General features: G+C 35.6%; 1 protein-coding gene across 1 annotated transcript; it reads left to right on the top strand.

Annotated features, from left to right (window-relative positions):
* The first annotated feature begins 12,597 nt into the window (after window positions 1-12,597).
* Window positions 12,598-14,811, top strand: LOC145116781 (uncharacterized). The gene is made up of 7 exons (XM_079053101.1): window positions 12,598-12,773; window positions 12,927-13,211; window positions 13,294-13,352; window positions 13,528-13,564; window positions 13,660-13,731; window positions 13,819-14,143; window positions 14,352-14,811. The coding sequence occupies exons 1-7, from the start codon at window positions 12,655-12,657 to the stop codon at window positions 14,718-14,720; spliced, it is 1,266 nt and encodes a 421-aa protein (XP_078909227.1). The 5' UTR covers window positions 12,598-12,654; the 3' UTR covers window positions 14,721-14,811.
* Window positions 14,812-15,022: the final 211 nt, after the last annotated feature.

Raw genomic sequence — 15,022 nt, 5'->3', positions numbered from 1 at the left:
ATTTGGGCTATTATTATGAGTTATATTGAGTGTTATTTAACGCTTATATAATAGTAATAATAGCTAGACTATTAATTAGTCGCGGTTAACGTTAAAACTAAACCCTAGTGGTATTGATACTAGGTTTTGTCGACGAAAATTGTTTTGAGATAACGAAGCGCTGTCTGAGTTCGGAATCACCACCTAATCAAGTGAGTGCATAGTTATTTTCATCTTACACATAGATATGAAGTATTTTATATAAATTACGTGCTACGTGTGCATATTATCTGTATACTTGATATCTATGCTGGATGAACGATTTTATACATGTTTTAAATGATTTAAACTGAATATGTATTTTATATCTACGAATATGTTGGGTAAAACATGGGTAGATGAATGATGAGAGATTAAAGATGATATGAGTGAACATTGGCAGCTATAGACTTAGTGCCTAATAATTAACATCAGCAGCTATGGAGTTAGTGCCTATTGAATAAACGTTGGTAGCTATGGACTTAGTACCTGATAGATAAACATTGGTAGCTATGGACTTAGTACCTATTGAATAAATGCTGGTAGCTATGGACTTAGTACCTGATAGATAAACGTTGGTAGCTATGGGCTTAGTACCTATTGAATAAACGCTGGTAGCTATGGACTTAGTACCTGATAGATAAATGTTGGTAGCTATGGACTTAGTACCTATTAGATAAACACTGGTAGCTATGGATTTAGTACCCGATGGATGAACTTTAGCAGCTATGGAATTAGTGCTTTAAGCACAAGCATTGGCAGCTATGGACTTAGTGCCTGTTATACAAACCCTGGAAGTAATGGACTTCGAAATGAACGGATGCAGGATAGATGATTCTTAGGGTAGATCCTTAAGAGTAAAGAAGATAATGGGGGATGGATAATTGGGTTGATTGTTTGATGTTTAAACATAATAATTATATTATTGTGGGTTGAAAACCCTATGTACTCACCAAGTTTCCCACCTGACCCACTCAAGCTTATTTGTATCACAAGTGTCGATACCAAGCTACTTTACACTGAGAGACTTAAAAGAGATGTAGATCACTATTGTAAATAAATGTAAGTTCTGTTTATGCTTATGTTTCTGTATTGACGATGACATCCCAAATGTTTTTAAATGAATAAAAATACATTTCTTCGGAAATGCTTTGATAACGTATTTATCATGTTTTTTTTCTGGGAACAAATTCCGCAACATTTTTATCAAAAGAAGTACTCTGATTTTTATAAAGTATAAACAAAATCGGTCTTTTCTGGCCGTGAAAAATGGGGATGTCACAATAGCCCGTATCATGGCTTGTACTCCGGCCATTGTAATTGGCTCAGGAGCATCTGCTACAACATGTATTTTTTCAATCACTGGTGGTTGATTCCTGTTCCCATTTGCATTCCCGGCTCCACTATGGTTCTTGCCATTTCGATCTATATACCAAATCAGACGTTCGGTGTGCAATGACGAGAATTAAGATAGGAAAGATTTTATTTACGATCGACGTGTAATTCTCCCTATTTCTCCGAAAAGTTATATGCCAGTTCTAATACTATAATTAAACATTTAGAAATCTGAACACATAAAGTTTCTAGATCCGGTCGGCAACAAACCATAGATCCGATCATACAATGCATATCATAAATCATTTAGCACATAAAAGCATGTTAGACATTTTTCCCTAAATTAGCTAGTGCTTGTGTCTATTCAGGTGCTTTACCTAAATTTTATTAGACACACTCCTCACAATCCTTGCTTAGCATTCTAAGTTTAAGTCTAGAAATAAATCCATATTCCTAGTTTGCTTAAACTAATGCTCTGATACCAACTGTGACATCCCCATTTTTCACGTCCAGAAAAAACCGATTTTGTTTATGCTTTATAAAAATCAGAGTACCTCTTTTAATAAAAATGTTGCGGAATTTGTTCCCAGAAAAACATGATAAATACGTTATCAAAGCATTTCCGAAGAAATGTATTTTTATCCATTTTAAAACATTTGGGATGTCATCGTCAATACAGAAACATAAGCATAAACAGAACTTACATTCATTTACACTAGTGATCTACATCTCTTTTAAATCTCTCAGTGTAAAGTAGCTTCATATCGACACTTGTGATACAAATAAGCTTGAGTGGGTCAGGTTGGGAAACCTGGTGAGTACATAGGGTTTTCAACCCACAATAATTTAATTATTATGTTTAAACATCAAACAATCAACCCAGTTACCCATCCCCATTATCTTCCTTACTCTTAAGGATCTACCCTAAGAATCATCTATCCTGCATTCGTTCATTTCGAAGCCCATTGCTTCCAGGGTTTATATGATAGGCACTAAGTCCATAGCTGCCAATGCTTGTCGTAAAGCACTAATTCCATAGCTGCTAAAGTTCATTCATCGGGTACAAAATCCATAGCTACCGGTGTTCAGCTAATAGGTACTAAATCCATAGCTACCAACGTTTATTTAACAGGTACTAAGTCCATAGCTACCAATGTTTATTCTATAGGCACTAACTCCATAGCTGCCGATGTTATTTGTTAGGCACTAAGTCTATAGCTGCCAATGTTCACTCATATCATCTTTCATCTCTCATCGTTCATCTACCCATGTTTTACCCAACATATTCGTAGATATAACTACATATACATTTTAAATTATTTAAAACATGTATAAAATCGTTCATCCAGCATAGAAAGCAAGTATTCAAATAATATGCACACATACCACGTAATTTATATAAAATACTTCATATCTATGTGTAAGATGAAAGTAACTATGCACTCACTTGAAAAGGTGGTGAATCCGAACTCAGACAGCGCTTCGCTTCTTAAAAATAATTTCCTTCGACGAAACCTAGTATTATTACCACTAGAGTTGAGTCTATTATTCGCCGAGACTAATTAATAGTCTAGCTATTATTACTATTATATAAGCGTTAAACAATACTTATATAACCCATAATAATAGCCCAAGTACTTATTATAAGTTCCTAATAACGTTACTATAATTAAATAAACGATATATTAAAAATAGCGTAGGCGTAGCTCACTTACAACGGGTTTTATAGAAAACCGGGCTTTGCTTGGAGCAGCGTTCCCGAGCCGAAAAGATCTTCTTCTCGGAGCCGTTGAGCACTCCGGGGCTTCCGCCTCGTGCTAGGGAGGTTCCCTAGGCTTTTCGGGGGGTTTCGGGGCTAGAGAGAGGTTCTAGAGAGAGAGAGAGTAAAGAGAAGAAAGAATGGGAAAGGTGTGAAGAAAATGAGGGTGGGAGAGGTTTTATTTATAGGGTGAAAAATGGCTGAACTTGGTGCCACATGTCACCATCTAGTGGCAAGACTTGGGGAGAAAGCAATGGCCAAGATTGTGCCACATCACCCATTTTCGCACAGCACACTTCCGACTTTTAAAATCCGTAACTTTTACATACGACCTCCGTTTTTTACGTTCTTTATATCCACGCGTAGGCAAAAATAAGATCTACAACTTTTATTTTGACTCCGTCGACTAATTCTCGACCGATCTTAAATTTAACAGTACGAGGAGATTATACTGTTAAAAGTTCGCGTAAAATTCATAACTTCTACATACGGACTTTGTTTTCGTCTGTCTTTTTACCGTTGAGTTTCTATTAATGAGATCTTCAATTCTCATTTAGGTCGCGCAGGCCAAAAACTGCTCAATCTAAAATTCGAGTTTCGGGTTGTGCACTGTTAAGCCAAATCTTAGAAAATTCATAACTTCCTCATACGAAGTCAGATTTGGGCGTTCTTTTTTTGTATGTTCTCGGTTTAACGTATACTACAACTTTTTTTTTAGATTTCTAAGGCTAAAAAGTCCTCCATCATAAATTCACTATTTACGCCTCCTGGTGTCGTGCAGGTTTTGCCGTAAAACTTCGACAGACCATAACTTCTTCGTTATAACTCGGATTTCAACGTTCTTTATATGTACGGAACCCTTGAGACGTATTCTACAACTTGGTTAAGATTATTTATTCTAAATAGTCTTTTGTCAAAAAGTCATTTTCGACCCCTATTATCTCTAAATTGACTAGCCCGGATATGCGGGCGTTACAGCAGCAGCAGCCTCAGTGACAGCAGCGTATCGCTCATCAAAAGTCTCAATCAGGGTGGTCTTGATAGACCCAAACATCTCTGGAATCTCTGCTCGGATAGCTGCGGCCACCTCCTCGTCGATCATCATCCGTATCTCCTCATCACTACTCCCACTGCTACCAGGGTTTTGGCGCGTACCCACCATGATGTCTCTGAAACACAACACAAAATTATCAGAGACTCGTTCGAGCATACTCACACCCGATCACTCGCCCCTACTTGTTCCTTAGCATCCTAAGGATTCTTACTTGGGTCGCTCACTGATCCGGTGTTTTCAGTAGTACGGACCCAATACTACATTCCACACCGCATCAGTGTTCACCCCAAGTCCTCCTCCTCGGATCCCAATTCCAAGTACTGTATGCCTCACCAGCTACTCTCACAGTAGTCCTCTCATTGACTCACTCATGCTAGATACTCATACTCAGAACAACTCACTGATAACAGAAGTCCCTAGGCTAAGGCATCACAAATCAGGCCACCCTAGTCCTAATATATGAATTACCTAGCCTATTCTCTAGCATGCACTATATCTCATAATATATCTCATAACACAAAAATGAGGGTATTTTGGGAAATCATCGCTCGGCTCTGGCCGATTGTACACACTGCTCCGGCTCGTCTTCTCTTAAACTCTTTCTTATTTTTAGGAAAATTTATCTCTTTTGAAAATCTTTCTCAAATCCTCAGTTTGAGTCCAAACACACCCGAGGGTGTATCCGAATCCCTTAAACCAAGGCTCTGATACCAACTTGTAACGACGTAAATTTTCAAACAAATTTTTCATTTTCAAACACAATAAAACTCGTTTCATAATTCTCAAAATCACATATGTCTCAAATGTCAAAAAATAAACATAATCCCAGAATCATAAAAACAATCTCCTGCCAGTGTGTACAAATCGTGCCGGTGCCTTGTCGCGATCCTCTAAACTACCTGAAACACATAACACATAACACGATAAGCATAAAGCTTAGTGAGTTCCCCAAAATACCACACACGGCTCATTAGCCACTCGAGGCTATAACTCAATAAGACCCTCCAGTCAATGTGTCTCAGTGGGACCCTCCGGTCCCACAACTCAGATGGACCCTTCGGTCCTTCAACTCAGCAACTCAATATAATACACAGTAAGCATATCACAAAACGAATAACAAGATATCTCATAACACAGCTCATGCACATAAGACCCTCTGGTCACACATAAAATTACCACTCAAGGTGAGTATAGTGAGAAGACTCACCTCGTAAGCTAATGAATGAAAATCTCATACTCGGGATCTCGAACTCTACCCACCGGTCTAGCCTCCGCCTAACACATAATAATTACTCTTAATTAATATTGGCCCTCAAGAAGCTAGACTAACCCTTCTACAACTCACAGAAGGGTAAAAGACCATATTACCCCTCCAAGGCTTAATAGTCCTCAATCTTGACCAAACCCTAAAAGTCAACAGCAGGGAGTACGCTGCACGTTTCAACTCCCTATGCTGGGCGTACTCTGCTGCTATACAGAATCGGGGGTGCTCGACCCCTACGTTGCGCATACTGGGGTTACGCCCAGCGTACGCCCCGGTTTCACTCTTCTCACATATATGGTCTTAATCAGTTAAGACATAAGCTCATATCTCAGATCTGGACTCTCTAATGTCTCTTAATCCATAAAGTCATCGACTTTAAGCCTTTGCATGGCTGATTAGTCACCATTCTCCAAAAATACACACTCTTATGTCTCAAGGACCTCATAACTCATGCATGGAGTGATTTCACCAACCAAGATTGGATTTTTATGGCATAACACCACTCATACACTCAAAAGGGGTTGGTCCTAGACTCTGGAGTTCAAGATCTCATCAAGACTCCACCTTTATGGGACAAAACCCTAAAATGCTCAATATAACATGCTCATAAGAAAGGAAAAGCAATGTCTGAAACTTTATACCTCAACAAGAAGCTTCCCACTCAGATTTGCTCAGATCTAGAAGCTTGGACTCCAACTCTCCTTCTTCAAGGTCTTCTCTTCTCTTCAAAACCACACAAACACTCTCTCAAGGCTCAATGACACACACACACAAGCTCTAGAATGGAGGTTAGGGCACTCTTAGGGTTTTCTCTCTGGGAATGGTGGCTAGAAATGAGGCCATCATATCCCTTATATAGCGGACTCACCCCAAATTAGGGTTGCACTCTGGGCCTAGTACGCCTAGCATACTCACGAGTACGCCCAACGTACTAGATGGTCTCCGCGTTACATGTACGTTGACGAGTACGCTAAGCGTACACCTCAGGTAAGCCCCGCATACTCGTTTTTCACTTTTTCCACAATAAGGACCAAACTAGACAATAGCTCAAAAGATCAAGGTTCTCGAAGTATTCCTGGACTCGGGATGTTACATGAATCGAGAACGCGAAACTGAATCTTAGCTACATAAATCATATGTGATTAGATACACATAATCACATGTTATTATATGTATCTAATCACATATGATTTATGTGGACGATATTCATTTTCGTGTTTTCGATTCAATAGTTGTTCTCGTGTATTTAATCACATGTGATTATACATATCTAATCACATATGATTTATGTGAATAAGATTCAAATTCATGTTCTCAAATCAATAGTTTTTATCATGTATTTAATCATATGTATTTTATATATTTAATCATATACGATTAATATGGACAAAGAACAACTATTGAATCGAAAACACAAAAAATTAATCTTGTGCATATAAGTCAGATGTGATTAGATCATATAATCACATGTGATTTAATACACGAGAATAATTAAAGAATCGAGAACGCATAAATGAATCTTGTCTTCATGTCTCACTAGAAAACAAACTACATTTTGCCTTTCCTTGTTCACTCTACCAGATTAGGGTATCCGTGAATAATAACATAAAACAAGTAATGCCTACATAATAGGAGAGTTGGTGTAACTCACCTCCATGAACTTGAAAATTAGCTAGCATGAGCAAGATGGATCGTTTCCTTTCCGAGAACCTACACAAAAATTATAACATTATTTAGCTTATGCTTTGTTGTATTAATCTTATAAAACTTATGTACATATTTCCTTATTTTCTCTTTGATTGTAATGCTCTGTTTGGGATATGTTTTCTTACCTTTCAACCCATTATTAAATTTTGATAAAATTATATTGGTAAAGTTCCTTATTTTATCTTTTCATACATATAAAGATCTCGTTCGAATGATTTTTGGTTTATTTTATATTAAATTTACAAGCTAGTAACTTTTAGCTGTCACTTTCTGGACCACTCAACATTCTTGGAATAAACTATACCAATCTACTAAGAATTACATCAGTACATTTATATGTATGAAACTATACATCCATATCTAACTATAGGCTTTGGAATTTTGACATTTGGAGTTCTGATGAATTTATCATGATTTTTTTGAAGACAATGCATGAAATCTGTGACAGCACGGACCAGCCTTAGAAGATTGCCAATTTTACCCCTCAAAGAGTTGGAATTTCAAATTGTGATTCAAATTTTGAAGAAACTAGACACATTAAGATTTCTAGAACACTAAGTCTCATGATTTTTAGGTGTTCTTATTGACTTGCACGAATTTTAGAAGTTGGAGGACAGATTTGGGAAAATTGATCATAATAGCTTTTAAATCACTTTTGGTGTTCTATTAAGGACTTAATGGTCAAGCCTTAAGTTTAACATTTTTAACATGATTGTTGGTTACTTATTAGGTTATTTACATGTGAAATTCAATTTAACATAAGGGCCTTAATGCTTGGCGTGATAAGGGTTCAAAGTTAAGGATTTTCACATAAAATGCTACTTTTACACTTATTAGGTTATTTCAGACAATATGACAAACACCTTGTGTGCATGAAATCCTACAGTGATAATCAACTCTCTAATAGACTCCAATCGATCCCCTAGAGCTTACTATTTTCAATAAAAACAATCCAACTATACACATAATTCCTCACAAAAGCAAGCAAATGAACAAACAAGTTCGTAATTCATCAACAACAGGAAAACATACTGGAAATTTTCAAATAAAACATCTTCTTATGTGAAATCAAGTATTAGACACTCGATTAGTCGTTCATTATAAGCTTAATTTCATGAATTTCATGATAAATCGAGTCAATTTAGGTTGAAAAAAGCAGATGTATCGACTTGAAAAAAATACTACTTGGAAGCTCTCATTGATCATGTTAGTAGACATGAACTTCACTGTCGATTGAGACGTGCAGAAGAGATAGTTAAAGATAGCTCCGTTGATGGTGATGGTGAAATCAAATCAAAATCTAGCATGAAAATCAAATCAAAATCCATCATTAAAATCACAACAGAATCCAACGTCATTCATCCATAGTATCAAAAAACTTAACATCTACATCTATGATAATCGATACAAGTATCTGATTTCATGAAGAAAAAAAAGGATAACAACCGGCTGTTTTCATATTCAAGAAAAAATACAAGTTTATCCTCATCTACACTCGATTTACAAAAAATAATAATAATAATAATAATAATAATAATAACTTAAAACAAGATTTCAGAAAGAAAACAACAGAAAAGATCATCTATATTCGATTTTAGGGTAAAAAAAGAAAAAAAAAACTTACCAAAACCGAAGGTCAAAATCGCTACAACCACCTGGAGATATGCGTCGTCGGTGAAACTAGCGGAGGCAACAATATCGTTGCAGATCGGGACAATGTAGATTGATTGTTAAAGATCAGAGAGGGTAGAGGCAGAAATTGGGCGTTGTGTCGACCAGTAGAAAGAAAAAAGAAAGTGGCTCGTGTTTTATATTCTAAAAAAGACATGTTTATCAAGAATACCAATACACAAAAATATTGTAAATTTATAAATAAAAAAAAACAAGAATACCAATACACAAAAATATGTATATTTAAATAACATATAAAAAGACATGTTTCACAATAGCGACTAATGTCCTTGTAGAATAGTAAAAAGTAATATATTTACATATTTATCGACTGAATTCAGAAGAATTATAAAAAATAAAAAATACAAGTATGAAAAACCCATATTATTCTAGTTTTTCAATTTTGTATGTTAGATGAAAATAAATAATTGGCAAGGATGCTGATTATTTCATCATATTTTTTCATCCATCCATGACATTTTATAGTTAATCAAATATTTGTCCCTCATTTAAATAGATAGTATATTTTAATATTTAATTGTTTATTCATGAAAATTGTATTATGTTTCCTTTTTGAACAGGACTGACAACGAATACGCATTGAACTAGTAACTATCGATGATAATATTTACATTTCCGACGCTGGAAACTGATATGTGCTCAAAATCTTCAAAGGTTTTAAATTCTAGGAATTGGGTTTCGTCGAGGATGGATATAGGATACACTGTGAACATTTTGAGTTTTTCCTATTGGACACTTATATTTCTATTGTTAATTCTTATCAACTGAAAAGCTTGTTGATTCTTATTGAAAAAAAAAAAAAAAGAGTTTATGGTTTATTTTCTGAAGAAAATAGATAACATTTTGGAGAACGAGAAGGGAAATTATATCATATGACAAATAGATACATACAGAATCAAAATCAGACACATACACATGGAATCATTCACATATTATAGTTCAATTTTTAGAAAATTATTAGGAAATCAGAAACATATGTAATAATTTATTGAAGAAAAATATATAAACATTTATGGTAAAAGAACTATATGGGAATGGATTTAATCGAAACCAAAAAGTGTGTATTGATAGCAACGATAGATGATATACACTTCCGCTTCGGTTCCGGTATCAATGGGCTTCTAGCCTACCTGTATCAGGTGGTGTCTTCCTTCTTTGAAGTCAAGGGTTCAAGTCCCGTCGTGGACATAGGTGGTATTAGATGTTTGTTTAGAAGTAGATTATATATTTGTATTTGCCGGTTCAAAAAAAAAAACTTCTCTTCCATAGATAAGTAATTGAGTAAATTACACGAATGGTCCCTATGGTTAGGGATAATTTCATATATACCCTTATTAAACATCAAAATATCGTATTTGTCCAGCCTAATTTCTAAATATCATATTTACCCTTATTAACATTTCAAAATATCATAAATGCCCAAATTTATTTTTTAGTATTTAATAATCTATCTTTTATATTTTAAAATCAGTATAATTATAATAAAAACTTACTTGACCGTAATGCCCCTGCCTCATATATCATTCTTTTAATTTTGCATATTCATGGCTGATTCTCTTTAATCCTCACATTACCAACTAATTACAAATCTTCTTTTTTTCATTACGTACAACTTACAATCCATAAACGATTCAGATTAGACAATTTTGGTGGGGTTTTTTTGGAGGCCATTGATTTATATAAAGCTTTCAAAGGTACATGCTTTAATTACTCAAGTCAAACAGCACTGTTTCTTTGCATCGTTGAATTGATTCCATTTGAATGATGACATGATCAAAATATGATTTTGACGGACAACCTTTATTGTAGTTCCTGATTCTATCTTAGAACGTAATTGTTTGGATTCAATATTGACCTAGTTTATCAATTTCACTTTTGTTAACTTAATCAAAATCTGGACGTGATACTGCGTCATTGATCAATATGATTGCTCGTCTAGATGCAACGCAAAAGGGCGCATATCCAACATGAATTTCGGTCGATGTATTATGATTATATTCTTAACCGTTTGTCTTTTGAACTTAGTGGAAATTTAGAGTCTTAGAGGAACAGAGGTTGATTCAACTTTCGATACTAAAATATGATAGTTATTAAATTTCAAACTTGATGAGAATAATGTAGTTATGCACATGGATTATGGACAATTGGATATTACCCTTCGATCTTGTAGGCAATACAAATTGAAATAAAAAGACAAAAGTATCAAAGTGAAGACTAAATTTTTATTTATGTCACAAATGGCAATTTTGCTTTGGATGTACGATCTAGCAGGAAGAGATGCACCTAAGTTGTAGTATTGAAGAAAAAGATTGGTTATTGGGTACTTTGAGGGTTACATCGAAGCATCCAAAGCCATGGATGTGCAGAATTTGGCGTGAAACAGTAGAGATACTCAAATTTCATCCATATAAGAGTTAGGGGCATTATGGTCAAGCAGGTTTTTTTATAATTATCATGATTTTACAATATAAAAGATGATTATTAAATATTAAAAATAATGAGTTTGGGCAAATATGATATTTTGAGGTTAATAAGGATAAATATGATATTTAGAAATTAGGCCGGACAAATACGATATGTTGATGATTAACAAGGGTATATACGAAATTCTTTCATCAAGTTATTATGTCTAATTTCGGGTATGAAACCGGTACTTTGGACAGTGATAACTTGCAGAATCTATTCAAGGGTTCCATTCCATACGTGAAGATTATTGTTGGATATACATTTTGGAAACAAATCGCAGCGCTGAAGGAGGAAGAAGGAAACAAATCAATGCCGAAACTAAATACTCTAATTAAAATACATTATCAATTAATGAGGGGTATATATGTCCATTAACTATAAAATGCTATGGATGAATAAGAAAATGATGTGGAATCGGCAAACGTTCAAATAGCGAATCAAACCAAAAGTCGGCCCATCCAAACAAGAACACTAATTCGAACATGGCAAAATGCGAAGCGATCATCTCGACGCCTCTCTATTAATCCAGCTCATAAAACATACAAAAGTTTCCAATATCCGCCTAGAACAATCATCAAAACAAGAAAAAAATAAAAAAATCATGGTTTCTCTCGAACTACTGGTAATTTTGCTACTAACGTTCATCTCTCATGGAGTTTCCAAGAATACTCCCCAGCAAAAGCAACAATCGTCCACCGGTATAATGGGTTACCATTTTCATTTTTATTTTTGGTCGTCGTATTTTATATTAAGGTTGTTTGTAATTGAACTGTTCCGGGGTCCGTAGGGGTGATCGGCGACGGTTATGGTGTTTTTCCGGTGAGGATTGGGAGGTCTGTTCTTGAAGGGGAAAGTGATGATGAGAATTCTTCTTTGGTTTTGGCTGAAGAGAGAACGAGGAGGAAAGACCCAACGAAAGGTTTAGAGTATTATACCGGTGGATGGAATATCAGTGACGAGCATTACTTCTATGTAAGCTTTCTACCTAGTTCACTGTTTATTTAGAAACGTCTTTTTTTTAGTCCTTCAACTTTGACTTTTGGAGTCAACCCAATTGATCTTCAAATTCAAACTTTGACACCAGTTCTTCGGTGTTTATAGCTTTGACTACATTGTAAACCTCGCTTTTTGATCGTTGATTCTGAACCTTTTTAGCAAACAATGAGACAAATACACCTTTACAAATTACACTGAATTCCGCACTTAAAGATATTGCAAAAAAGATGAGATCTTTAGTCTTATAAAACTTGATAAAATCTTTGTATAATGTATAGATAAAAATTTATACTTGTGCAGTCTGTATCATTTAGCGCTGTCCCTGTGTTTGTGATTGCTGCAATCTGGTTTGTGGGATTTGGAATGTCGTTACTCGTAATCTGTTGCTATTATTCTTGCTTCCGGAGAATCCATTACAGCTATTCTAGAATCGCTTATGTCCTCTCTCTCGCCTTCCTCACCCTCTTCACCATTGCTGCCATGTAAGCAACTCTCAGCCCCTTTTGGTTCTTATGCACTGTCACTGTCACTTGTGCAAAAGAAATGAATGAATGCGCTCCTTTTGTGGGTGTGTGGATTGAGCTCTCTCTCATTGTTTCATGGTGTGATATAAATATAATCTTAATTTGTTTCAGAATCGGATGTGTGGTGCTTTACACGGGGCAAGGGAAATTTCATAAGAGTACATCGGACACATTGGACTTTGTTGTTAGGGAGTCCAAAGATACAGTTCATAAACTCAACAATGTGTTGGATATTCTTGATACAGCAAAGGGTATTGGAGTAGATCAAGTTTCTTTACCTGCGAATATCAAGAACAACATTGACAGGGTCGATGAAATGATAAATACAGCTGCTACAGACCTTGACTCCGAGACCGAAGAGAACGAAAAAGATATACAGGATGTTTTGAACTCTGTGTAAGTAAATATGTTACAACGATTTCTTTCAACAACATATACAATTAGACTCGTATGTTAAACGTTATCATTTTTTCTGCAGGAGGCTTTCTCTTATAATTATCGCTGCTGTTATGCTTCTCGTAGCTCTTCTTGGTTTTTGTAAGCCTAAAGATCCTATCTTTTCATGATTTTATGCGTGTTTTATAGCTTTTCTTGGTTTTTAGGCCTAAAGATTTGATCTTTTAGAGATTTTATGTTTAAACGATTCCAATTTTTGAATATTTAAAATTAAATTTGCTTATCAACTACTCATGTTATTGACTGTTGGTTGCAGTGTTCTCCATTTTCGGCTTCCAGATTCTCGTTTACATGTGAGTGGTGATCACGCGTTTGTGTGTGTGTGTGTGTGTGTGTTTTACGTGATGAATTCATTCCTTGATCATAATTTCCGCTTCTATGGTTGCAGATTGGTGGTCTGCGGTTGGATTCTTGTTACAGCTACGTTTATTTTGTGTGGCATATTTCTCACACTTCACAAGTGCGTTTTAACAATCTTCTCAATTGCTAGAATAACTACATTCCATCTCCATTAATCTAACAAAACGATTACTATTCATGTTGGTAGTGTTATGGGCGACACTTGTGTTGCAATGGATGAATGGGTTCAAAACCCTACTGCTCATACGGCATTAGACGAGATACTTCCATGTTTCGATAATGCAACTGCTCAGGAAACCTTGTTTCAGAGCAAAGATGTGACTTTCCAATTGGTGGGAATGGTCAATATGATCATCATAAAGGTAGCAAACATCGATCCACCACCCTTTCCTGGTTTCCTCGGTTACAATCAATCAGGCCCGTTGGTTCCCATCCTTTGTAACCCGCTAAACGCTGATAAAACTGATCGGAAATGTCAAGCTGGTGAATTGGACGCCGGTGATGCCAGCCAGGTATGTTTTATCGAGTTTCCCAATGCAATTTTGACTTTTGAGTCAAACTATCTCTCAATTTCTAAACTAATTAGAATTCTTCCATTTCGTTTTCGGTACTTGGTGTTGTATTTCTTCATATAATCTTATCAATCATGAATCTATTAAGTCATGGATTTGACTTAATTTGGAAGTCAACTGAACCATATAAATGGTGTTTTGTTTATAGGTATGGAAAGATTATGTATGCCAAGTGTCAGAAAAAGATATATGCACAAATGTGGGGAGGTTGACTCCAAAGATGTATGACCAGATGTCGGCTGCAGCCAATGTAACCTCGGGGTTGTCAAACTATGGCCCGTTTCTAGCGGGTTTACTAAATTGTACTTTTGTTAGGGAGACATTCACAGGAATCCATGAGGATCACTGTCCAGGATTGACTAAATACAGTCGGTGGGTGTATATTGGATTGGCTATGGTGTCTGCTGCTGTGATGCATTCATTGGTGTTATGGGTGTTGTATGCTCGAGAAAGAAGGCATCGAAAGTATACCAAGCTTGGGGTTCCTGCATCAACACAAAGTTCATTCGCAAAATGAAATAAGTGTAAAAGAGTGAAAATATAGAAATGGAATTATGTTTAGAAGAGTTTAAATTTTCATATTTTGACCCCAGTTCCGCCATATATTTGAATGGCAAATTTTATTTTAAAATATTAGAAAGATGTTAGAAAATATTGCAACGAATGAAAAAAAATATATGAAATTCTAACCACGAAACTAATCAGTCAGACAGTCACCACTCACCACCGAACAAGATGCAAACACAAAATAGAATCTACATCTACTCCTCTCATTTGGAGGCAATAGATCAAGAAAAATATGTTATCCCAAAACATCCA

This window comes from Lactuca virosa, chromosome 5 (genome assembly GCF_052849685.1).
Source record: "Lactuca virosa cultivar CGN04683 chromosome 5, Lactuca_virosa_CGN04683_v6, whole genome shotgun sequence".
Classification (NCBI taxonomy): Eukaryota; Viridiplantae; Streptophyta; class Magnoliopsida; order Asterales; family Asteraceae; genus Lactuca; species Lactuca virosa.
The sequence above is the reverse complement of the archived record's forward strand: the minus strand, read 5'-3'. Positions and strand labels throughout refer to the sequence as shown.